This window comes from Macrotis lagotis, chromosome X (genome assembly GCF_037893015.1).
Source record: "Macrotis lagotis isolate mMagLag1 chromosome X, bilby.v1.9.chrom.fasta, whole genome shotgun sequence".
NCBI lineage: Eukaryota > Metazoa > Chordata > Mammalia > Peramelemorphia > Peramelidae > Macrotis > Macrotis lagotis.
The window spans coordinates 672,994,577-673,020,544 of NC_133666.1; the positions used below are offsets into that span (position 1 = coordinate 672,994,577).

General features: G+C 40.9%; 1 protein-coding gene across 17 annotated transcripts in view; it reads right to left on the bottom strand.

Annotated features, from left to right (window-relative positions):
* The window catches only part of HECTD4 (HECT domain E3 ubiquitin protein ligase 4), a 192,534-nt gene that overhangs the window by 48,478 nt on the left and 118,088 nt on the right, over positions 1–25,968 (bottom strand). For 13 of the 17 annotated variants that reach the window (XM_074205760.1, XM_074205773.1, XM_074205774.1 and 10 more), the window contains 20 exons: positions 24,920–25,044; positions 21,532–21,685; positions 20,802–20,902; positions 19,345–19,543; positions 15,700–15,846; positions 14,044–14,148; positions 13,106–13,269; positions 11,495–11,728; positions 10,570–10,762; positions 10,286–10,390; positions 9,509–9,597; positions 8,954–9,129; positions 7,453–7,588; positions 7,216–7,357; positions 6,925–7,091; positions 5,529–5,675; positions 4,382–4,566; positions 3,333–3,486; positions 835–1,115; positions 297–486 (listed from right to left, as the gene is read on the bottom strand). In XM_074205760.1, coding sequence (XP_074061861.1) covers positions 297–486; positions 835–1,115; positions 3,333–3,486; positions 4,382–4,566; positions 5,529–5,675; positions 6,925–7,091; positions 7,216–7,357; positions 7,453–7,588; positions 8,954–9,129; positions 9,509–9,597; positions 10,286–10,390; positions 10,570–10,762; positions 11,495–11,728; positions 13,106–13,269; positions 14,044–14,148; positions 15,700–15,846; positions 19,345–19,543; positions 20,802–20,902; positions 21,532–21,685; positions 24,920–25,044 — 3,194 coding nt within the window. The remainder of the gene's footprint in view (positions 1–296; positions 487–834; positions 1,116–3,332; positions 3,487–4,381; positions 4,567–5,528; positions 5,676–6,924; positions 7,092–7,215; positions 7,358–7,452; positions 7,589–8,953; positions 9,130–9,508; positions 9,598–10,285; positions 10,391–10,569; positions 10,763–11,494; positions 11,729–13,105; positions 13,270–14,043; positions 14,149–15,699; positions 15,847–19,344; positions 19,544–20,801; positions 20,903–21,531; positions 21,686–24,919; positions 25,045–25,968) is intronic. The other 4 variants (XM_074205763.1, XM_074205762.1, XM_074205761.1 and 1 more) reach the window with 1 other exon arrangement.

The following is a 25,968-nucleotide window of genomic DNA, read 5'->3' on the forward strand; positions in this document are numbered from 1 at the left end:
CCAGTTATTAGGCCCCTACTGTGTGCTTAGCATGGTGTGAGGCACCAGGAACCCAAAGAGAAGCAGAAGACCAGCCCTGTGCAGAGGGTGCAGAGTCTAGTGGAAGAGACGTTCAGGGATGAACAATACAGACAGAGGATACACCGGTGGTGATATGGATCATTCCAAGGGATCAAGGAAAAGCTTCTGAAGGATGTCAGGATGGGAAGAGCCCGAGTGTCCCCCCCGCCCCGCCCACTGCAGCTCCCTCTCTCCCAATCTGCTGCCGTCTCAATGACCAGTCAGGTCTGATTTACCTCAGCAGAGGTTGTAGGACCTCGTGGGATGACTGGTCTTCTCTCTTGTGAATAAAGATAGAAAGTTTGCCATCCACTGCTTCACTTTCCTCGCCAGGGTCTTTGTCTCCCTTGATGGAATTCTTCGGACTGGCTTTTGCCAAAGCTGTGTCTGGTTCAGAGGCGGTAGGGGAAAGCACAGTCTGGCATCCTTCAAGGAGAAGGCAAAGCTTCATGAGAAGATGCCCCTGGGGGGTGGCTAGGTGGCACAGTGGATAGAGCACTGGCCCTGGAGTCAGGAGCACCTGAGTTCAAATTTGACCTCAGACAACGATTACCTAGCTGTGTGGCCTTGGGCAAGCCACTTAACCCCCCATTGCCTTGCAAAAAAAAAAAAAAAAAAAAAGATGCTCCTGCCCTGGGGAGGCTGGCTTTCTCTCTCAACCTCTCTTATGACAGCTGGGTTGGCTGTGCCCTGAGACACTTAAACACCACGAAAGGACAAGCTACAAAACTACTGTACCTCAGGGAGGTTTCCTCTCCTTCCCCAACTCTTTACCTGGAACCACATAATCTGCCAATTTTGCCAAGAGCAGGGATGCAATCTTGGAAGCTGGGTCACTGGGATCGTCCTGCTCACTGTTGAGAGAGGGCACTGAGTAGCTCCACGGGGGGAGTTCTACATTTCCACAGTCTTCCACACTCATCAGAGGCAGTGCTGCCCGACAGAGCTGAAGGATGATCAGGACCAACTTTGGAGAAGGGCGCTGGTCAAGCAGCAGAGAAAGAAGTTTGGACACACAAGCTGGCTGGCTCAGGATGGCTTTCCCAATGTGACTCCTGGAGAGACAAATAGGCTATGTGAGATGGAGACTGCAAAGTCTCTCTGAGGCAAGACTAATTCCTTCCTGAAGACATGTTTCATAGGGAAGACTTCTTGGCTGTAGCACCAAGATTTAATTAATTAATTTATTTATTGGGGGGGGGGGGGGCTTTGTCAGGCAGTGGGGTTAAGTGACTTGCCCAAGGTTACATATCTAGGTAATTACTAAGTGTCTGAGGCCAGATTGAACTCCTGACATCACGGCCTATGCTTTATCCACTGTGCCACTGAGAACTTGCCACCAAGATTTTATGCAGATGCTCAAACATGCAGAGCATCTTTACTCTCTCTGGTGAAACTTCTATGGCCTCCAACACCATCAATCCCTCTCTTCTCCTCCCTGTGTCTTCACAACCCTGTCCTCTCCTGTCCTCCTCCCCCTCCTCCTTGTTCCCTGTGCCTTCTCCGCTACTTCCATGGACATGTCCATGAAGTCTCTGAGGCTCTCTCCCAGGACTTCTTCTCTTCTATTTCTATACTAGCTCCTGAGATGATTCCTCATCAGCTCACATGGGTTTATTTACCATGCTAGTGCAGATGACTCCCAGATCTCTCTCTAGCTTTGACCTCTCTCTGAGCTTTAGTGCTATAGCACCAGGCAACTTATGTATATCAACTAACAGTATGTCCGCAGACACTTCAAATTCAACAACAGAACTCCTTATCTTTTCCCCCAAAACTTCCCCCTCATCCCCCTGAGTGCTCAGACTTTCAACCTTAGTGTCATCTTTAATGCACCTATACTTCCCCAAGATATCCAATCTGTTGCCAAATTCTGGGGTTTCTACTTTTTCAACATGTCCTATGTATGTCCCTTTCTCTGCACTTTCCATTCTCTGGCATTGGCCTTTTAATTGGTCATTTTGAACCACTCTCCCCTCAACTGACAGTCATTTTCCAAAGACACCCCCTGCTCAGCAGATTCCAGTTGTTCCTATTACAGACTAGCCCTCACTTTCCTACTCTCCATACCCTCTGGGGTCCAGCACCACTGGCCTTTGGGCTGCTCTTCACAGGGACTCATCATCTCCCCAAACTCATCCTTGACCATAGCTGCCTCTTTACCCCAATTCTTTATCTTCACTGGCTTCCTTGAAGACTCAGCTCAAATCTCATTTCATACAGGAGGCCCTTCCCAGTTTACCCAAGGGGGTGCTAGTACAAGACAGAGCTATGTGGGGGTTGCAGCTCCCCTCTTTTCACCTCCTATTTACACAGTGCCTCCTCCACCTGTGAGCCCCCGAGGCCAGGAACAGTGCTTTGATTTATCTTACCCTTCCCTTATATTCCCAGAGATTAATAATTACTTCTTGACTATTGACTAATTATTAAAATTATTTCTGAGTAATTCATGCCCAATGAAATTGTGAGTTCTCAAGGCAAACAGTGAATTCCACTACCTAAAATCAACCACTATACTATATAAAATAGATATACAAGTCAAGATTTCCAGGATCTTTCTTCCAGCTGGATACTCCATGACATTTGATGAAGAAGAGCTTCACTTAGCATAAAAGTTCAGTGACTGGTACAAAGCACTCACTTCTTCTATTTGGCTCTATTTTAAGGGAACAACAGAAGGAAACCAGCATGTATTAAGTGCTAACTGTGTGAAAAGTGCTTTAAAAGTCATCATATTTGATCCCTCTAAACAAGGGAACACTGATGACTATGCCAAGTTTTGTTGCTCTCTGGTCTGTAAAGAGTCACTGATAACAAGATGTCATATCTCCAAACCAGTTGGCACTGGGGCCTCATATGGACTGTGTGCTCCTGTTGACTTCAGAGCTCATAATGATGCTGTTGAAGCACTGAAGGATTTCTTTTGCTAAGAGCACAATAGGAGAAGAAGAGTTCATTAGTGGCAATACAAAGATATGCCTGAATCGGCCAAAAAGGGGATCTGGATCTTTGGTTACCATTGAGTAGCCTGGCAGTTGTTTTACCCCACCCCGCTGCCAACCCCCAGGATTAACACACAGGACAACACTGTCTTATGATGCACAAATAACACTATATATCCTCAGACTCTGGCACAAAAATGGAGAGCTCTTAAAGAGCTCATTGGGATTTTTCAAAGGGAGAACTGGTTTCCAAACTAGCCCCAGGCTCAGAATTGCAAGGCTAGTACGACCCACAGCTCCTGGTCCACCCACGGTTGTTCCGCCCCACACCTGGACAAATCATTCAGAAGGCTGAGAACATCCTGAAGGGCATCATTTCCGGCAGCCTGGTTGCCACAGCACTCAGTTGCTCGGGCAAGGTGGTTGGTAAGCAGGCTGGATACCTGACGTGCCAGGCCCGAGTGCACAGCCTCAGTTGAGCCACCTTTAGGGTTAAAGGCAGAAGATATCATGTACATGTGAGAGAACGGCAAACCTAAGATCCTACAGGACCAGCAAGGATCTGCCTCAAGAAAGCACTTGTTTTGGGAAGCCTCTTTCCTGGTGCTTGGGATGCCTTCATTTTGCTTTAGCTTGTTCCTCATTAGCCTTGGCATAGATATTTTAATAGCTACTTGAAGACTAGGTCTAGAGGATATTGTTTACTAGCTACAAGGGGAAAAAAAACACTATTCCATAGAAAAACAGAAAAAGTCATTTGCTTTGATTAGGAGAGATCATTAGCAAAAGTGAAAGTGCAAATAGGGCTGCAGTTGGTTTGTTTGAACAACACATGAGATTTCACTGGTAGAGAAAACTTTCAATAGTGAAGATTAGCACCCACTGGACACCTTTATGTTGTGAGAACACTGCAAGGTAAAGATGCAGCTTGGGTACATAGTCAAGACACTGATGGTGGAGGACCACCCATCTGACTACCATTGCTTTCAAAGAAATATAATCTTAATGAAAATATACTTCTGACTAAGACCATCATACCTTCTCAGAATAATGAATATTCCTTTGGCATACTTTAAAAAAGTTATCAATTAAGCACTAAACTGAAATATAACTAGTAGACACTGTCTTAATGGTAACCTATCAGCAGTAGACCATTGCACTGAATTGTCTCATACCCAAGAGGAGAAAGAAATGAAAAGCAAGCTGTTTCATCTTGGGATGCTAGAACTGATAAGCTTTTCCCAAAAGACCCAAGACTTTTTCTGATCTCATGGTTTTCTCAGAATCAGTGCATAGGCAAGCCTCTCCTTATCTGGGCTGGGGGCGGGGAGGGCTGGCCCAAGGCAGACCTGTGTGAGGCATAGCTCTCCTCTTCTCACCTTCTTCTTTTTCCCACTCTACACAGCGATTGGCCAGCACCTGGAAGGCAGCCCAGGCCATGGCGGCCACCTTCTGCTTCTTGGTCTGCTTCTCGCTGGAGCCAGCTTCAGCCTGACTGCTCAAGCTACAGAGTCTGTCCATGAGCTGAACGAGGCCACTGCGGACCAGGCACTTTTCTTCACTTCTACACACGGAAGAAAAAGGCATTAAGAAAAGCTATCTAAATGAAAGATCTTGCCAGGATGACAGATTCACACTCTGCTCCATCGGAGAGGAGGATTGTGACCAGCAGCATTCATAATTAAGAACTTACAAAATGTTTTGTTAACGACAGCTTCACAAGATGGGGCCACTCACTGGATGGTTTGCTTTTCTTTAAAAAACAGAACTAACAAACAAAGTGAATAAGGACAGCTTAGGTTTGCCAAAATGGTATCAAAGAGGACTCTTTGAGGTTTAGACCCCGACCATATCTCAGGAGGAAAGGTAAGTTTAAGAATCTCTTTCACCATGCTATTTCATCTTCATCCTCCTGCCAGGTCATCCATTTTCACAAAATAATGAAATTGTCAAAGTCTGTTTATGACTCTAAAGGATTGACAATATTGAATTTACATTAGGTCTTATTAGTAGTAAAACACTTAATTCAAAGTCAGGGTGGCTGATAAATTCTTTTGAACCACAAAAGCTGCAAACTCAACATAACTGAAAGCCAACAGAATCACAGCTCAAATTTTTAAAATTTGATGTAGATGGAATAAAAGCAGCGTCCCTATGAATGTTCTCCCATAGGGGAGTTGGGACTACTCTCCTTCCACACCTTTTAAAATTCCCAGATATCTTCAAAATTTGGTCCCGATGTCAGAGAAGACTTCTCCTAACACCCTTTCCCTTCTCAACAAAAGATATTTGACATATAATTGTATGTGTACATTTTGCCTCTCTCAGTAGAATGTAAGTTCTTTGAGGACAGGGACCACTTCATTTTTATCTTTGTACCTCTAGTGATGGGTATGAGGTAGATGTAGATGCTCAATAAAAGCTTATTGATTCATTGCCTCATTACTCCAAAGGAGAAGATGTTCAACATTCTAAGAATACAACTGCAGGTTGACCTTTTCTTGTTTCTTGGGTAGGGTCTTTTACCTGGTGTAAGGTATGGTGCATAAGAGGCCAATGCTATTTGCACAAGCAATAGGATAACGAGCACACAAGGACACCACGGAGGTCATTGTCTCTCCAAAGGCTTCCTGCACCTGTTCGACCATTCCACCACAGGTTAGCTCTTCTATTCTATAAAAAAAGAAATCAAAACACACATTTCTCAGACAAGTCAAAGAGGGTGATGATACTGAGAAATCTCAGAAGAACTTCTGTGGGTAACTCAATTGGTCCAGAGTCAAGAACTCTAAGGGCTGAGGATATCATCTTGTCTATTCCTCTTTATTTTGCTGATGAAGAAAGCCAAGGTCCAAAGAAGAGAGTCTTGTTCAAAGTCACCCATAGGAAATGGCACTTTTAAGACTAGAATCCAAGGGATATACAAAACATAGGCTTCTTCTTACCCAATTTTCCAAGGAAAAAAATGCAACAAATTTCTTGAGGGCTCTTTGAGTAGTGGAGAAGTGATGTCCTGATGGGCAGGGTTGCTCAATGTCTGTTCAGGACTTTCTGGGCACATGTGCCCATGGCTACCTGTACCTGAGCCTATACTTCTTGGTAAGAGTCTCCAAAGGGAACTGATGAGATTAGAAAAATAACTGACTGCGGCTGCTAGGTGGCACAGTGGATTGAGCACTGGCTCTGGAGTCAGGAGGACCCAAGTTCAAATCGGGCCTCAAACACTTAATAATTACCTAGCTGTGTGGCCTTGGGCAAGCCACTTAACCCTATTGCCATTGCCTTTCAAAAAAAAAACATAAAAGAGAAAAAAAAATAACTAAATATTAAAAAACAACAGAAAGAGGACATAAGAATAAAAAACCCCTACTATTATTGCCATAAATTATGTAAGATTTTCTTTTTTTCCTTTCTTTTTTTTTGCAAGGCAATGGGGTTAAGTGACTTGCCCAAGGCCACACAGCTAGGTAATTATTAAATATCTGAGGCCGAATTTGAACTCAACTCAGGTACTCCTGACTCCAGGGCTGGTGCCACCTAGCTGCCCCAAGATTTTCTTTTAAAATATTTCTGATAATATGGTTCAATTTAGGATTTGTTCCTTATTTTTTTATATTTGTTGAAACTGTTATTAATTTTATAATTAAGAAGATAACAAAAGTACTGCCAGGTACAACTGGCTAAGTATAAAGGCACAATTTGTCAAAAGCTACTGAAAATCGTTCTAAGTTAGCAAATAATTATTTTGAGGTAATATAGTCATTGCCCATGTTCTGGCCTCAAGTAACAGAGTTTATAGAACAGTTTCCATCATTAATGGGTAGTTTCTTAAGGCTATTTTCTTGTGCTGGAACCAATTAAAGAGAAAAATAGAGATATGGGAGATGTAAATGACTCAGTCCGAAAATGAACAACAACAGACCTGGGTCCACCTTGAAGCACCATTGTGACTGGACCTACAAGATGGGTCACCCCACCAACTCGAACGGCTGCGGTCAGCAGCTCCCGCATGTGCACAAGTGCCTGCTTCCGGGTGTTCCCACGCCGCCACCTGGTCTGAGCAGCTAGGAGGAAGCTGCTACTAGATACCTGAAACAGTGGAGACCAAGGCATGCTTTAAATAACCGATACATCATCCTAGTCTGACCAGTACTCTGGGCTGTCGTATTGTATTTGACAGGGATGAATGAGAGGGGGACGAGGTGTGACCTACTGCTTGGTCTGGGTTGGTCCCGATGAAGGCAAACAGCTGTCCTAACAAGACACTGTAGGTAGGCTTGTCCCTGCTATCTTCAATCGCCAGAGACTGAAGGAGTGTGAAGGAGCTGCTCCGGTGGCTGGGGACGTGTCGACGTCTATGGAGAACAGGCCTCAGTCAAGCAATGGCACGACTACCAGTATGCCTGATCACACACTGGGCTCTGCCTCTGCCTCTCCATGAGTAACTTACCTCTGGCTTGCTCGAGTGAATTCTAAATCTTCATTCCCAATCATTTCCAGGTCAGATGGGGCAGACATGCTGCGAAGAAACACAGGCTGCCGGACAGCATGAGTGATCACCTTGGTCTCAGAGGCCGATTTACAAGCTGAAACACAAGAAAAGAGAATGGCTCCATCACTGTAGCTGTTTGCACCCCCACCTTCCTCCCAGGCATTCCTCCTTCCTCATGCTAACCCATGCCCTCACACTTCTGAAAGCCCAGTGAGCATTCTCGAGCCTCAAGGCTTTTTCCAACTTCAAGTAATTAAGTTATAATTCTTACTAATTTAATGAAAGAGATTCTCGAAGTTTGGAAGAATGCCCTTAGCTTCCTGCAAGGTCCCTTTTTATTTCAATGCAGGCATTTCATGGAACGGAAGATGGTAAAGAAAAGCGATGATGCTGGTGATGCCTGAGTCACAGGGTCCCTGTTTTGGGATGTGGAGGACATTTGGAGAGCCTCTAGGCCAGAAATTCTCCAATTGGATTCCAAGGCCCCCTAGAGAGCCCTAAGACTCTAACAGGGATCCATAAAGTCAAAATTATGTTCATCACCATACTAAGGGCTTATCTGCCTATTAAAACACTCCTCCCTTTTAATTACACATCTTTGTGGGGTAGTATTCTCTTCATATTTTTCAACCAAAAGCCACAAATATATCACAACAGATTGAACACAGAAGTATACATGACAATCTAGGTCATTTATTAAGCTAGACATTAAAGAGATTTGGAAAAAATATGTAAAATAATGCCATTTTTCTTCACTAACCTTTTTTGTTTCTAAAAAATGCAGCTGTTCCTCCATTTAAAACTGTTATATTAACATAATAGGTCTATCATTTTTTAAAAATGAATATTTTAAAATTTTTCAGTTTTTCTTTTTTTTTTTTAAAAGGTTTTTGCAAGGCAAATGGGGTTAAGTGGTTTGCCCAAGGCCACACAGCTAGGTAATTATTAAGTGTCAGAGGTCACATTTGAACTCAGGTCCTCCTGACTCCAGGGCTGGTGCTCTATCCACTGCGCCACCTGGCTGCCCCTAGTTTTTATAGCTAATGCAGTAAATAGATATAATCTACATCAAGATAAGCTCTTTGAGGGGAAGAGGATCCTACATCATTTTTAAAACTGTAAAAGAGTCTAAAGACCAAAAAGTTAGAGGCCTGCCAACTCTAAACCAATTCCTTTATTTTAAACAAAACAAATCTAGACAAGGAACTGTAAGTGACCAGCAAGGTAAGGAAGATGAGACTCAGGAGGCAGGACTGGGAGAGGAGCAGCAGCATCAGGAGGAAATACAGTTATGCTCATTGAATCCAACTTAAGGATCAAAGATGTACCTTTATTTTCAAAGAGAAAAAAAAGGTCAGATGGGAAAATGTTAAAATTTCCTTTTTTTAAGGCTTGAAGAAAAGGGAGCATGTAAGAGTGTGAGAGCCCTATGAGGCCCAACGGCCTCTTCTGGCAGTACCTGGCGTCTCTGCAGGTGTTCCCGACACACTTCGAGGGATGCCAGACTGGGCAGCAATGGTGACATGAAGCAGCAGTTCGGCTCTGTTCATTAAGCTCTTAACTAAGGTTTTTGTTTTAGCCAGAGGGTGCAGGGGTTTCTGAATAAGAGAATTCACTTCCTGAAGAAACTTCTCCCTACAAAGGAAAAGTTCATTGTCCTATGAATCATTCATTAATTAGGCCAAATCAATTTTTATAATCAAGTAGCTTGCCTAGAGGAGTGGGAGGGGAAAAAGCAGCCTCAGCAAACCAGGCTTTCCTCTCACTATTTTCAAAAACACCCTAACAATAACTTGGACCAACTTTATGTTATTGCTCCCAAGTTTAAAAGTCAACTATGGTTCAAAGAAAATTATGATAATTTGATTTCAGAAGTCTGTCCCAAGTCTGAAATTCTTAACAAACACATGAATTCTTTTTTAGATCTGAGATGATTTAAAAAGATTTACAATTTCTGTCTGGCAGAAACATCCATGTGATAAATTCAAAACATTCTTGTTTCACCATCACCAACCTCAATGACAAGACCATGTTTTCAAGGTCACTTCCATCAAAGGAAACCTCCTTCATCGAACACAAGAGTTCCAGCTCCTTCATTTTGTTCTAAAGAATATTCAAAGAAAAAAATATGGATGCATACACTGTAACACTAAGGGCCTTGGTACAATGTATTAGATTAGCAGGTCTTGAAGGGATAAAAGAACATATTTTTTAGGTATATTTCTGAGGAATGGACCGAGTTTATCAATTGGTAAGTAACATTTGATGACTAAAAATGGTACTGGGGATTTTTTCTTTTCAGTTTTTAAGGAGAGTGAAATATGATCTTTATAAATAAGCCAATTGGTTAAAAACAACTTCAACAGTTGGACCCTTGGAGTTCTGAACTGTCATCAGATTGGTCTAATTAGCATCATTACAATACTACCTTAAAAAAAACCAAATGGGCTAATCTCAGGTTCTACAATAGAAATGATATCCTCCTTCTGTGAAGGTAGCATGGCTTCATCCTATATAAAAAGGAACTCAGAAATCTTAAAATGACTGAGAGATTATACATCTGATCAGGTTTGGACTCAATAAAGAAGCATTTATTGCAACTTCTATTTTCAGTCTACAAAGAGAATAAGCTGCATGAATACAAGAGGGCTCTCTTCTGATCTGGCCATCACTTACCGACTCCATTAACTAGCGATGTGGTGGGGTATACAGAAGAATGAACTCTACTGACTAGGATTTGGACTTTTAAATTTACATTATTATAGGTATTAATTTCCATTAATATGCTCACCTCATTAAAATGATAATCATAAAAGAATGGTGTGTTGTTTTCCAGTCTTCCTTGCATGGCATCATCAACTTCGCTTTGCCATTTCTGTTCTAATTCTGCAACACTCTGATAAATACATTAAAGGATCACTGTAAAGAGATTCCACAAGAAATACCCAACTTCCATCTGAATTGGACAATCTAAACTAGGCTCCTCTTTAAAAAATTAAGAACACACCTGGAGCTTTCTTAACATCCGGCACTTAAGAAATCCTTTCTGACCTTGATGAGGAAATCATAAATTACCTGAAGCTGTCTCTCCATAGCATTGAGCTTCTTAAAGGTCTCCCCCATAATTTTACATAATAAATCATATTCTTCAGCATGTTCCTCTTGATATTGGAAATTGATTAAAGACTGCAGAGCATCGACCAAGTTCAAATGTTTAATCACACATGATACGACCATTTCTTCCATGACATCAGGCTGAACCACTTCCCTACAGTTCAAAATGAAAACCTTTACAATATGCTATTTCCACCTATTAATTACCCAGAAATCTTAGACTTCTGAGAGGTCATACTTTTGATTAGGTTTCAGCAAAACAAAGAAGCATTCTTTGCAACTTCTATTTTCAGTCAACAAAGAGAATAAGAAGCATGAAAAAGAGAATGTTGTCTATTGATCTGGCCATCACTATCACTTATCAACTACATTAGTTAGAGATGATTGTGGAGGGTGGGCTAAGACAAGTATTAGAAGAGAAAATTTAAATAAACATTTTAAGTGGTTCTGCTGCTAAGGTTTGGATATTTTAAGCTAGAATTAAAAATACATAGCTGAACACCCATCACGTACCCCCACACAAACGATAGTGCCTAATTTTACATCGCCTAATAATTAACAACACCGTGGCTTTATAACAACATTAGCAACAGGATTCTGTTCTGCCCAAACCAAAGGAGAAGTGTTTAATGGCCCTCTCTGACTGCAGGTAAAATGTCTCCTCCAGATAACACAAAGATGGTATTCTTTCCATATTACTAGATTTAGAAGGCTGGATCCAAAGGTAAGACTTCTGGGGAAGACAATTAACACTCACTAAATAAATGACAGAACGAGAATATATTTGGCAAACCAAAAAGTGCCACTCAGACTGATCTTTTTTCTAAAGAATATGAGAAAGGCAATAAAATCTGTCTAGAAACACAAATAAGATGCTAGAACATACTTTATGCTTGGTCTAAACTGAGGTCTTGCACGCCCAGAAATTTCCCTGAGTTTTATCATGATTCCTGGAGGCAGTCTGATCCTAGGCAGTTCAAAGTCATTCCCCACAGGAGGCACCAGGACATCAGAGGGATAGGTGAACTCTCTATCTTCGTCTATGGTGAGAGGCAGCGGAGAAGGACTTGGGGTCAGAGCGGGAGAGATCACTCCATTGGCTTCCACCTGCCACTGACATCTAAAAAGGGCAGAGATGGGGTCACTTGCAGTCAGATTCCTCATCCCCCACACTTCTAGAAAGGCTTATGGACAATGTTTGTTGGTGATGTTAAAAGACAAGGGAGCAATGAGGCTGTAATTTTTCTATATTGGACCTTTTTCCAGAGGCTTAAAATCAAGGAACACCATGGGAATTTGTGAACATTCTGGGATTTTTTGTAGTTGAAGGTTTCAATCCTAAATTTACTAATGTAAAGTCCATAGAAGTCCTTAGGACTAATTTCAACATAACTTCTCAGGCATACCACTATGAAAGGGCAGATGGGTGTGGAAGGCCACCAAAACTCTTAATTGTTCAATGATTGCTGTGTCTGGTTTCCATGATTCTATACTTCTTTCTCATCACATGAACAAGGGTATAATTTTGCTTCTTAGAATTTTGTATCCTCATTCTGAGGAATACAAGCAAATTAATTAAAGACAAATATATACACAATTGTCAATAAGGCCTTTATTCCCCCTTAGGATCATTTGTATTGAAAGCTTATTCCCCATTTCTTTATGGAATACAAGTTAGCATTTCAAATGTAGGATTCCAAGGAGAAACCCTAAGTACTGGGATGAAGTCTGATTCTTTCTAGAGGCAACTGGTATAGATATTCTTCAGTAGGATCTGTCCCTTGCTTTTAGCTCTAAAAACACCCAAGGTGGTCTCCCCTTATTGCCAAATAAAAAACTTCATGGTAAAATGTTTGCCTCAGCCCAGATAGTCCAAGCAGGATTTTTGAAGACCAGTCATGGTCTTGTTAGCACTTCTTGGATAAATCAAGGCACATTACATTCCCTATATTTGTCCCCCTTCAACTGATTTATGATCTCAAAAACTCCATTACAGCAAAGAGCTCCACCAATCACCACCCTAGAACCCTCCAAAAGGAGAGAGTATCTCTCCCATATGTCTATACCAAACATGAAAGTAGCAAAGATGTTTTCCTGGGGTGCCACTGTCCCATCATCCATCTAGAAGCAGATTGGGAGGTCCATGGTCTATTCCTCCCAAGTTCCAGCAGTACCCAAATCTAGGCTGGGCTTCTTCTCCCCTCATGAGGGTTCTAGAGTTACCAAGTAGCCACTCAGTGGAAGAAGCATTTTTTGCCCAATGAAGGAACTAAAATGAAAATGTCAACCTGCTCAAAGGGTTGCAGTGAGTGGCCCTAATTTATTCAGGCAGAAATTTTCTTTGTTCCTAGTACCTAGCATAGTGTCTGACACTGCAGGTGCTAGTGTATGCTGAGTGAAAGACTCGAGGGCTGAGAAATGAACCCCAAATGCTCCTTTTCTTGTTCCATGTCCCAGTCCCTTTCTACACAAAAGAAATTCAATTGAAAACTTTTACCTTTGCAAAAGCTTCGATCTTAACAGCTCCTGGCAGGTTTCCTCTTCTTTGGTAATTTCTGGGCCATTGTATAAGATCCTTAACATGGAACAAGCTAGAACAGACAGACCTAAAGCCAGGTCCACCAAAAAGGGTAATCCTCCTGAGACATCCTCCGAAGACTCCTGCAAGTGTGGACAGGGGGCAGAAGCATGCTGATCAATGCACATTCCTGCATCTTGTTAACCTAGGCTATGTCATGCTGCCCAGCAGCATCCCCAGTCCCTGGAACTTCCTGAGCCAGCAGCAGGCACAACTGGTGAGGCTCTGCAGTGGCAGAAGCCAAACTGTCTACTCCAGCAGCATGGACGGATGGTGGATAGAATTTCAATGACCAAAGAGTAAGCCCTTAGCAAATTCTGGAGAAGCAATATACATAACACTAAATATTCATTTTTGACAAATATTAGCAAAAACTTAAGAGGCCCAGGCTCTCTGGGACCCCAATCTAGGGATGAATCACAAATTCAGTTTGTTCCATTGTGCAGGACTTCCTATGGCTTTCTCAACCATATTACTTTCTCCAATCTGATCTACAATATGGTCTTCCCTCCCCAAAATTGGGGTCTTATGCAGTGGAGTCTGACACTCAGTAACTAAGGACAAGTTATCCATAAGATGTGCAGATTCTCTGGACCATAGGACGACAAAGTCTGAGTCAGCTTATCTACTGATATCAGTGACCTCAACCATAAAAACTAATCCAGTCCCTCCTGCTCAAGTCAAAAGCTTTTATTCTTTATCTAACAGAAGAGACTGGTTCAGTGCCATCAAACGGAGCTAACAGATGCAATCATGGCTCATCAATGCCCACATTTTCTAATGCAGATGCAGACGATACAACCGAGGAACTCGGGAGAAAATGCATCAGACAAACATCAGTGGTCACATTAGAGTACCTGAGCGCGGACCGTGCAAGCAAAGCCCCACATAGCTTTATCTGGAGTGTTGTGTTCTCGGCCACTTCTCATTTCAAAGGAGAAGGTGACTGTATCCCCTTCCACCTTAAAATTGAAGGGGGGAAAAAGGTATTTTTAAAACAAGACAAATACAGTTTTCAAAAGCTCAGTGTGTTTCACAGCCTTCTTTTTTGGAAAGGGCCTGACTTCTTTTGAAGAAATCATTTTTCTGACCCTTTCACTCCCTCACAGGAGCCTCTGGCCTCTCCTGCCCCACCAGATCCCAGGTTTGACAGCTAGGATGGGCCACAACTGCCAAAGTGCATGGCCAGAATTTACATGAGAATAAACTGGAGCAACGCCAGTCAATTGCTGCTCCCTCCGAGCTCTTCTCCAGTCTTCCTGTCCCTCAGTCCAGAGGGCAGGAGAAGCTCTTGGTGTAGGCAACACTAATCAAACTCCTGAGGCAGACTGCTCAAAGACTGCAATCTAACATGGAATCAGTCCTTTTACTTTCCCAAATGGGCATTCACTGGCATAGGGAGCTCCCAGGAAAGAAATTCTTTCTATTAAAGCAAAATAGCATCTACTCTATAACTTTTCACCTTGAAAAGTTGTCTGGGGCTCTGATCTACCCCAGCCTGGAGGTGACAGGCAGGTCTTCTGCTCCCTATCCATCAGGCTCCACTGTCTGTTAGTCAATCACTAGGAGCACAAAGTCAGATAAGGTCAACAACCTAACCTCAGGAAGGACTGGAAAGGTTGAGTGAATCAGAAGTCCAATTCATCCAGACACTCCTCCTGAGGATGGCTAGTTCTATGTTCCCTGAGGAACATAGCTCCAGGATAAACTCAAAGCGTCTTTCCAAGCCGAAGGAATCAGCTCAGCTCATAGTCCTGGAGGACTCCTCCTGGCTGAGTCTGACTCTCCCTAAGCTGAGGACTAGCAATGGCAATGCCCTCTAAAGCCTGGCTAACTGACAACTGTCCAGGAGCCATGTGCCTGCTGAAGAGGAAGAGACCTAAGGGAACATCTGGCCCAACCCCTCATTTTCCAGCTGAGGGGGTCAGTTGCCCTGGCTCAGACCCAAAGAAAAGTATGTACCCAGATTAGAAATCAAATCTAGGGCTTTGGACACCAAGGCCCTGCTTTCTCTGGGTCTTTAAAACTGTCCTCCTAGCCTGGAAGGGGAGGGGAGAATGCCCTGACCCTAACATCCAGGGATCTAGAGGACCCCTGGATCAGGTGGACTATGTGATTGACAAGGGATTGGAGGATGGTAATAATCTCACTTTGTAAAAAGGGCATGAGGAATCATTCCTGTAGCATTTCAGGGTAAAAGGAGGATCAAGCTGGAGAAGACATCTTCATCAGATGCCTAGGGGAGCAAGGGCAATAGGGTTAGGTGACTTGCCCAAGGTCACACAGCTAGGTAATCGTTAAGTGTCTGGGGTTGGATTTGAACTCAGGTCCTCCTGACACCAGGACTGGTGTTCTATCCTCTGCACCACCTAACTGCCCCCCCTGACTTCACAAAACGTCCTCATGGCAAACCTCTGTCCAAAGACTGTTACTCTTGATACCTGGACCCAGAGCTAACAAAATAAGACTTCATTTTTCTTTTCTATTAAATTATTTGAACTGTAATACCGTACCTTCACTAAGTCTTTTGGCCAACCAGTTCCTAAGACACTACGGCTGCCATATCCCAGTGTATTGCCTCCATATTCAGCAACCTTCCTACTGTTAGTGTTAGGCCCAGCATATATCACCAACTTCAAAACAGAAAATATACTGTTAGACTGTAAAAGAAAAACAAAAACAAAATCTACAAATAAAGAGGCCGCAAGAGATTTGTTTTTTAAACAGTTTAAAACCAGGCACTGATGTCAATTTAACAAGGCAATCTGCCTAAATTTTTTTACTATATAAACATTCTAGATCATAGCATTAATGATTTTATACTAAGCAACAGTGTGGGATGAACCCATTAAACTAGCTATTGAACAAATTTACATTTTATCAGTTAGTTAAAGTATAATTCATTGGAGGGACTATAGAATCATATCTAGAAAAGTGAGATATGCCCAATCTTATATATAAGCTCTATCATTTTTTAGTATGTTCAATTCTACTTATTATTTCACATACATAAATTATTTTTAACTGGCACAATTTCCCCTTCAAATAAATACTCCCCAACATGAGCAAACCAAGCAACACAGAAATATGGAAGCAATTAAGTAAAAAATGAATATTAAAGAAGAAATGAGTATAGGAAAAAAAAGTTACAAAAAATAAATTATAGAGTTGGGGAACACATGTCAGATGGTACAAAAAGGGAGTCCTTCCCATCTCTCCTCAAATTTCCTGGTATTGATCTTTGTCCCTGGGCTGGTCCAGTGCCTGGCTTGATAAATTGGAACTTCAGCACTGAGCTGGAGGCAAGTATCTTCCTTTGTCTATCATGGATTGATGTTATTCTTTATTAAAAGCAAATCATTTCATGTCACTTTAGAGCCAGAAGGAATGAGAAGAAAGAACTGAAGGCCCAAGGATGTTCATTGCCAAAGTTGAGATATCTAGGAAGTGGCAGAGTGGGATTAAAAACCCTATCCAATGCTCTCTCAATTAGATCACAGATTTTGAGTCTGATAGTGGGGTCCTCCATTAAGCAATAGTTCTGATTATTTGGCATTCAGGGATTTCTCTAGGAAAGGATGTCTCATGCTTTTGAATACAGTAAATTCCTGTCCTTCCTAAGAATTCATCATTTTCTCTGATTTCAACATGAATCAAGTGCCCAGAGAAAGGTGGGCTTCAGTGCCCTGGTTACTTAACAGAGTCATGGCATTTCTTATCCTTTGGGATCTTTGATTGTCAACAGCCAGAGACTGAGGGAAAATCAGTCTCTGTGCTGTGCCTCTTTAACATGACCTCTGGAAAAGATTTCATTACAGAACCATTGTAAGAAGACTATCTTTAAAAGGATAAACAAAATAATACTAATTAAACCAAAAGGGTAACCTTAATGAGGAAAGAAGACAGGGTTCCAGCATGCAGAGCTCCCACTCTCTAGGAAAATGATACAGAACTTCCGACCACTTTCCAACATTTTTCCATGTTATGTCATTCTATATTTCTATCTTCTGTTGCCAACACTAGTCTCCAAGCTCCATGAAGGGAAGTATTAAGAGTACTAGGTTCAGTCTGGGGGTGAACACACATTTCTTAAACCAATAAGGAAGATAATAATAATTACAATATAATAATAATAATAATGATAATCTTTAGGGGAGCGAGGCCAGGATAGTGCAGGGTCTCCAAGACCATGCCTTGGATTATAAAGTAAAGGAGCTAGGAATCTTTAACTCTGTAGAACAGAGGGTTTTGTGGCCAGAAGATGACTATTTCTGAGAATAGGAAGAGTTGCTATGTCCAGATTTGTCCAGTTTGGCTTCAGTGGGGAGAACAAGGAATGGGTCAAAGCTAGAGGGTGCCAAATTTAGGCTGGATTCAAGGCAAAACTTGTTCCTAGTTCAGGATCTTCTAAAGCACCCTGGACTGCTTCAGAAGATGGGGGTGGGGGGGGGAGATAGGGGAATTTGCCTCACTGAGGGCCATGTCAAGGAGGGTGAAAAGGGAGTTCTTATCCATTTATAGGCTAAACCAAGGTCAAAGAATGACTCAAGGTTTAGAGCTGGAAGGACCTTTGGGGTCATGTGATCCACCCCCTTCATTTTCAGATGAGGAAACTGAGGCCAAGGAAGTTGGGTGACTTATCCAATGTCCTAGAGATAGTAAGTGGCAGAGCTGAGATTTGCAGCTGAATTCTCTGACATTAAATCCAACACTCTTTGCATTTCAACTAGATGGCTGTTGAGGTCTCTTCTAACTCTGTCATTCTGTGCTTGTGTTCTGTGCATATATGAGACCTTGTATATTAATGGGTATTTAATAAATATTTATATAAATGAATTGAGAAGTTCTGGAAAGGAACTCTAAAAGTCATCTAGTTCATCCCCATCTCCAAGACAAAGTTGAATTTAGGTTGACATCATAAAACCATTTGTAGTAGATGGGACTATATACTATTTAAAGGAGATTCTACAACTTTCTCAGGTCTTTTTATACATAGTAGGCACTTAATAAGTATATGCCAAATAGTACTGAAATGTATATTGAACTATCTCATAATGACTCATAATCTCATAATCTCAGAATGAAAAAATTCTTTCTTCTTATCAATAGAACTCTCTCCTGCTGCAATTTCAAGCCACTTTCTCTTATTCAGTCCATAGCAAATAGAGGTAACAATTAGCTAAACAATCCTCCCTTTCATCTATTTAAAAGCTATTAAGAAAACCCTCAGTTTTTCATCCATAGGGTTAATTTTCCTAATTTCTTTGAGCTCTTCTTACAAGTCTCTTATTCTATCCTTTTAAGTTTTTTTCTATCAAAGTAGGATAGTAAGCCTTAATTTGGAAAAATGTTTTCTCTCTCAAAAATCTGTTCGGCACTGAAGGTGATAATCAATGAACTAAGGTACAATCCCCTTAACACAGTAGTTGTAGGGATTGCCAGCATCTTTCTCTCTCCAGATGCACACAGGGAGAACATTTTATGGAAATGGAACCTCTTCTGTCTCTCTCTACAGAAGAAGGTCCATGCTCAGAAAAAGGAAATCAGAAGATCCGTTTTAGGATTTCCAAAGAAGAATTTCCTTCTTTGCAGCTTAAAGGTTCCTACAGAGAGAGAGGTCATTTGATAAGTTTTCACAGTACACTTGAAACTTGCCATTAAAAATCCAATAGCAAATTGGATAATGGCTCCTGAAAAGCCTATGATCTGCACTACATGGGAGAGAGCAAAAGGCTTTAGAATCTTAATTTCATTTCAAAACCTCATTTTTAGTCTGCAGAAGTGGTGGTTCTTTTCTTTTTCTTTTTTTTTTAGGTTTTTGCAAGGCAATGGGGGGTTAAATGACTTGCCCAAGGTCACACAGCTAGGTAATTATTAAGCGTGAGGCCAGATTTGAACTCAGGTCCTTCTGACTCCAGGGCCGGTGCTCTATCCACTGCACACCTAGCTGCACCCCTGAAATGGTGGTTCTTTAACTCCCCCAATCACTACCCTTTCTGACATTATTTTAGGACAGAAATAAGATATCATGAATGTAACCACTAACAAAATAACCAAATAAAATAATAAACTGACAGAGAGAGAAATAAATAAATAAGAAGCACACAGGCGATCAGCATATTCAGTCTAGAGAGGTTTCCAAACTATTTCTTCCTTACCTTGTCATAGTCATATTGTGAAGAACATCGGGTATCAAATCTAAGATAGAGACAGCGAGCTCCTGGGATATGAACTGTTTCTTTAAATTTATAGTTGTCTCTGACTGGATGAACTGTTTCCACAGTCTTCCCTGCAGCCCATGGGGCAGGAATCTTTAATCCAGTGAGAAAACCTGGCTCTTCTTTTTCTTCCAACATTCTTAAAACAAAGAGATCATGATATAGTGAAACAATAAGGACCCAAGATTCCCACAAAATCTCCAAACACTTCTCCATCCTAACACTGAGCAGATTTGTAAGATGTTCTCCTGAGAGAGATCCCAATGAAAGATTTTGCAAGCCAAGCTTTGTGATAAGACTGGGTTTTGTCTGTGATTTATGAAATGGATGTGAACAATGGCAAATGATGGGAAGTACATGTCACTGGATCAAAAATTCCTTTAGTTAAGGCTTCTAAAACATATTTTTTCTTCAAAGGAGAAATCAGATAAGATGGATTACTGATTGTCAAAGGAATAACTCAACAAACTTTTCTTTTAAAACACCTTACCAAAAAAACAAAACCAAAATCTCTTAAAGTGCTAAGGGATCTAACCAAAGCCATTATTTTCCATACATGTTTTGTCCTTCATTTTCGAAGATCTTGACATCAGGGAGGTGATGTCATGACAAGCACATGAACTGAATTTGACTGAGGAGGGACTGTGCTAAGTCCCCAGCTTCACTTTTTACCCTTGCTTCACTTTCTACTCTACAGTCATCTGGATTTAGTAGCCAGATATGAATCAGGACAACTGGAGATGACCCTGCATCCGAGGCAATCAGGCTAAATGACTTGCCCAAGGTCACAAAGCTAGTAAGTGTCTGAGGCCAGATTCAAACTCCTACCTGCTGACTCCAAAGCCAGTGCTCTATCCTCTGTGCCATCTTGCTGCCCCATGTTTTTCAAATATCACAAGCATTAACGTCTCATAAGATTTCCTTTCAGGTTCTAAGTTCTACACAAATGCAAACCATTAGTTTTCATTTGCATGAATCTGTGAGAAATTCCCAGGTCCCTTCTTGCTTATTCTAACTTAATTTTAGTCATTCTGTATCATGGAATAGAGACTGACAGCACCTTATCATTCAAGTAATTCAATTTTAGTGGTTTTTTTCATCAGGGCAGAAAAGCAGAGTTGAATTTCATTTTCATTCAGGGGTTGGACTCATCTCTCAATTCTTTGGGAAATTATTTCCTTACAGAAATCAAATGTACTTTAGAAAAAAACACAACTATTTATAAATCTATAAAGCAATTTTACAAACAATGCAAAATTTTGACCTTCCAATCTTTTCTTTTTCTAGTTACAGCTTCCCTGACAAGAAACACTGTGACAGATAATAAGTCTTCATTAAAAAATAAAAATAAATAACAAAATGGGGGGGGTGTTGTTTAATAAAATAGCATGAATCACCTCTCATCTGGGAACAGCTTGCCCTTCTGATCTGAGGTACCACATGGAGAACAACCCATTTCAGCAAAAACTGGAGACTGAGTTTTAAGCAGCAAGGCCGTCTGAAACACACACAACCAATCATCTTAAGTCACATATCCTAATTTCAATAACAATAGACCATGAAATGATAGAGAGGTTTCTTTCCAAGGAGGTCAGGGTCAAAAAGGTGACCTCCTTTGTCTTATTAATTCCATTTCACAAAGAGATAAAGGCACAGAGAATGAAGTGAATCACTTAAGGTCACCAAAAGTCAAATCTAGATCTTTCTAGCCTGATTGTTTTTGGTGAATAAATACTATTATATTACTCAAATCTATTAACATAATTTTCCTTAATTAAAGTCTATATTGCCATATAGAGAATACCCTGCCACTAGCAGCTGGCAAGGTCATGAAGGATCCAGAAGGATGTTGGGTTCATAGTCCTACTTGTACAAAAGAACGTGAACTCAACACACACACACATCCACTGCAGAACTCATAAGTACATAATGTAATAAAAGAGGGGAACAATTACTCTTAACCATCTAATGATGTGAGATGTAGTTCATTTTTTAAGACATAAAAATTTTCTTCATCATCCCTGCTCTCTGACTCTCTGGTTTTTGCTTGCACTGAATATATTTTTGGTAGGATAGATGCCTCGGTCAATATAAGGCAATATACTCAGTCAGCATCAAAGGCCATACCTGACTGGTATAAAGCACAAGCTGGACCAGCTGGGGCATCAGGGCATCAGCCATTGTCAAAGTCTGTAAATTTGGATGCATCAGGGAGGTCAGTAACACGGGAAGAAGGTGACCAAGCATTGTAGCTTTAGTGACTTGTTCCAAGCCTTTTAATCTGCAAAATAGCCAAGAAAACACAATCTCAGACATTTTGGGGAAGAGAAAACAACAGAAAATCATCTAGCATTTACATGAAAAATGTCTATTAAATTCAATCTTCTTGCACCTATTAATTAGCTAGATCTTACCCAGAAATGTAAGTTAACATTAAGCACTTTCTATCTTCTTCAAAGGAAGGTAGAAAACAAAACAGGTAGAAAATATCGTTCTTATTCAGTGACTTTATCAGACATATGGGGTGTTTTCCTTTTCCTAATTCACATAAATTTCAACAGGTAAATGGTCACCCCCACATGGCTAGAGTGAACCATAAAATAGGGTCCTTATTTACTTTATGGGCTTTTGTAGCTCTTGAATGGAGAAACTAAATACTTGTTCAGCTTTGCAACCTCCAAACCCTTTGGCTCTACTAACCATTCAGACAATCCAGGCAGATACCATGCAGATGGAGAGAAGATTTTAAATGCTACTTGAAGGATCACCTTTTCTTAATCTCTACACTCAGAGAAAGGAATGGAGACCAGTGTGTGGGGGAGTGTAAAAGAAGAGGGAGGTGTTATACAATTTTTTTTCTAGCCTAAAAAGGATATCCATGTCAGAGCCAGGAATAGAATTTAGGCTTCCAGTCTTGCACATCAGATTACACCTCCCTCAGAGCAAAGTGTTAGAGTATGCCGTGTGTGTGTGTGTGTGTGTGTGTGTGTCTGTCTCTGTGTGTTATTGTGTGTGTGTCTGTCCATGTATAAGTTTTAGAGTTCTGTATACTGTTCTTTTAATTTATCTTTTTAAATTGGTATTTTATTTTTTCCAATTACAATTAGAGACAATTTTAACATTCAGTTTGAAAAAATTTTGAGTTTCAAATTTTTCTCTCTACCCTCTCCATTCCTTAAAATGGTAATTTGATTTAGACTATATATGTGCAATTGTACAAAACTATCTCCATATTAGTCAAGCTGTGAAAGAAGAAACAGATCCAAAGGAAAAAAAAAAAAACAAAAAAAAAAAGTGAAAATTAAACTGTTCTTTTCAGAGACCCAAATCCTTAGTGTCTTAGGTGCAAATAGCCACACATGAAAAGATACTGTACTTTTTCCTCTGACCAAAGACAGGTATCAAGCGTGAATGCAAGGTAAACCACTGCAGTGCCTTTAAGAGCAATGACTAAAAGATTTCTTCAATATAGGACCATGGAAACATTTTTTGTACAGAATATACATGGATCATTTATTAAGCTTTACTTGTTTTTTAATAGATAACAGAACCCATTCAGAGTACAAGCCAAGTCAGAGCCAAAAGAGTCATTATTGTCAAAGGATTTAATTGTATGAACACTCCCTTCAATGGGGTCCTACTCACCCCACTTCCTCCTCATGCCTTTGTGGGTAAGGCTGGATGGCCCAATGTAATCCAAACCACCACAAATGGAGCACCAATTCTGATGGATCAACGAACCCACTAACCAAATAAATCAATCTATATTTTCTTAAACACCTACTGTGTGCCAAGAAGATCTGTGCAAGGCAATGGGGATAGAAATACAAAGAAAACAACTCCTACTCTCAATGATCAAACACAAGAATCATATAATGATTACAACAATGGACCTGGAATCTGGAAGACTTGAATTCAAATCTTGCCTCAGATATTAATGGCCATGTGATTCTAGGCAAGTCACTTAACTTGTGCCTTAGTTTCCTTAGCTCTAAAATAGGGATAATAATAGTTACTACCTCCCAGGGTTGTTTTGATGATCAACAGAGATGCTAATTGTAAAAAGCTCAACATATAATCAGTGTTACATGAATGTCAGCTGCTCCTAGTACTATTTTATCAAATTTGAGAAGTTTCTGTCAAGGACAGGGTCAAAAGGCTATCATCAAAGGTCCAGACCAGTCAACTTCAAACAAGCTCATTTGCAGAAGGTCATCCACATACTTAGGACTGTCTTTTTTTGGCCACAGAAACAAATGAAGATGGCTTACTACTAGAGTGCAGCAAAGTCAAAATCTATGATGGTCAAACAAGCACCCACAGCATTGAAGAATGTATTATTTGGCTGCGAATGGGACTGTTCTAGGTGCTATTTAAAGAGAAGGAAATTTAGGGAAAATCCAATTGTCAAATTCTTATAGAAAGGGGTGACAAATGCCATTCCACATGGCAAAAATAAAAAATTCTTATTACACTCAGTTATATCATAATAATATTGATTTAGGGGCTGAAAAGAAAAAGGAAGCCTGGACAAACTGTAGACAAAACAACTGGTGTTTCCCTTAAAGAAGGCTTTCCTTCACATGTTTCAAGGGCATTCATATGGGAGAAGGATTAGATTGTTTCTGTGTGGTCCCAGAAAGAAGAAATGGGAAAAGTGAATGGAAGCTGTGCAAAGGTCAACCTGGGCTAGAAGGAAAGAAGATCTGACTCACAAGAGCTGTTTCAAGGTGGAATGGCAGCCGCAATGGAGACCTCTGAGCAGAGGTCAAAGGATCATTGTCAGAGATGCTACAAAAGATTCTTATTAAGGTGTGCGCTGAAATTCCTTCCAACTCTGAAATTCCATAGTAATTTCTACCCCAGGAAGAGGCAGCAGAGAAGGACTTTACTGAAGAAATGGGACACTTATTAAGGAAGATAAGAGAAAGGAACCTACCAACAAGAAATCCAGGCTGGGGGATGAAGGTAGGGGTAAGAGGACAGGCAGCGGGACAGTAAGAGAGTGTAGTTCTCCTCAAAGAAGGGTTAATCCCTGAAAGAAATTGGGAGGAAGGTGACCCTTCAGGAGTGGCAACAAAGGGACAGGATTTGGGGAAATGGGAAAGGGAAGAGTAGTAAGTAGTTCTACTAAAGATGTGCCACTGTAGTCTAACTGCCTGGTCCATCCACCCTTAATCATGCCTGTACTCTGGACCAATATTCCTCTTGCCTTGTTCTAGTTATAACTCTGATAGGACACAGAAAGTGCTTTCCAGATGGTTGATTTTGCTGAACTTTTTCTTTTGTTAAAAAGGTGGGCTATATTGGGCAAGGGGCATGTCAGGTGGACTTAAGAAACAAAAACCATCAATAAAACCAAAAGCAGTAAGAAAATAGGTTCTACTATCTCTAGATTTAAATTCTTGCCCTTTGGGGGTTTCAACACCAAAATTGCCTTTGATATAACAGATGACACTGCAGTCCAGTTTCACTTTCTAAGTCTCTGGGCTTACTGACCCTCAGTACTGCTCACCTCTGGTCCCGGTCAGCTATATCACTGTTCAGGAGTGCAGTTGTGACTTGCTGAAGCATTTCTAGAACTTCATCACATCCAGTTAGGATTTGGGTAGCAAGAGCCAAAATACTGGCCTTTAACTCCTAGGTACAAAATGTCATAGGGTCAGACTTTATGTTCTGATGAATACATTGACAAGTGAAAAAGAAAAAGAAAAAGAAAAATGTATGCTTCCAAATTAAATAATGTGGTGGACAGGGTCAGCCCAAAGCTGAAAACTCCACTAGGACTTCAAGTGGCCATTGGATTTGGGATGCTACACCCCGGAGCGAGTGCTGGCACAATTAGCCACTGCATTTCACAGAGGGGCACATCAAGTCCCTAGAGAGGAAAGGCACTGCCCCCATCCCATCCAGCATCAGAAAGCTGCTGGGGGCCAGCCAAGGAACTGCCCAGGTGGAAGACGGCCTTAGGTGGTATGAGGATAGCTAAAGAGAAAAACACAACAGTGAAAGGTGTACGCATAGGGAAAGGGCACAGAAGGTGAATAAAATGAGACAAATACACAACAGTTCTGTAACAATACAATTTAGCTTTTACGCAATGCTTTATATCCAATATACTTGAAAATAGACAAAAGACTCAGCTGAAGCAGCAGACAGTTCCAGGTTATTAAAAAGTCAAAAAAAGCTGTTGTTGAGATTATGGGAGAGCTAGGAGTAGATTCCAGGGAGAGGGCTACAATTTGGAAGCTCATGGACAAATTTAGCTCTTTCCTATTTCCTCTAAAAGAACATGACTAAGCCTGCCTGCTACACAGAAATCTCTATTTTTCTTTAGAAATGCCACATTTCAAGCCCCAAGTTGAGATGGTACACACTGATCTTATGACTGATTATTCTTTCATTATATAAATAACAAAACAGCTCAACAATTACTCTTTCTAGGCAGACAGAGAGAAGACTGCTTTTATGTTAGGAATTTTCTGGGGCTCCTTTTTATTAGATTAACTTTAGAATTTCAATCTTTTTAAAGAAAAGTAATGCTGATGTCATAGTTGTGGGTAA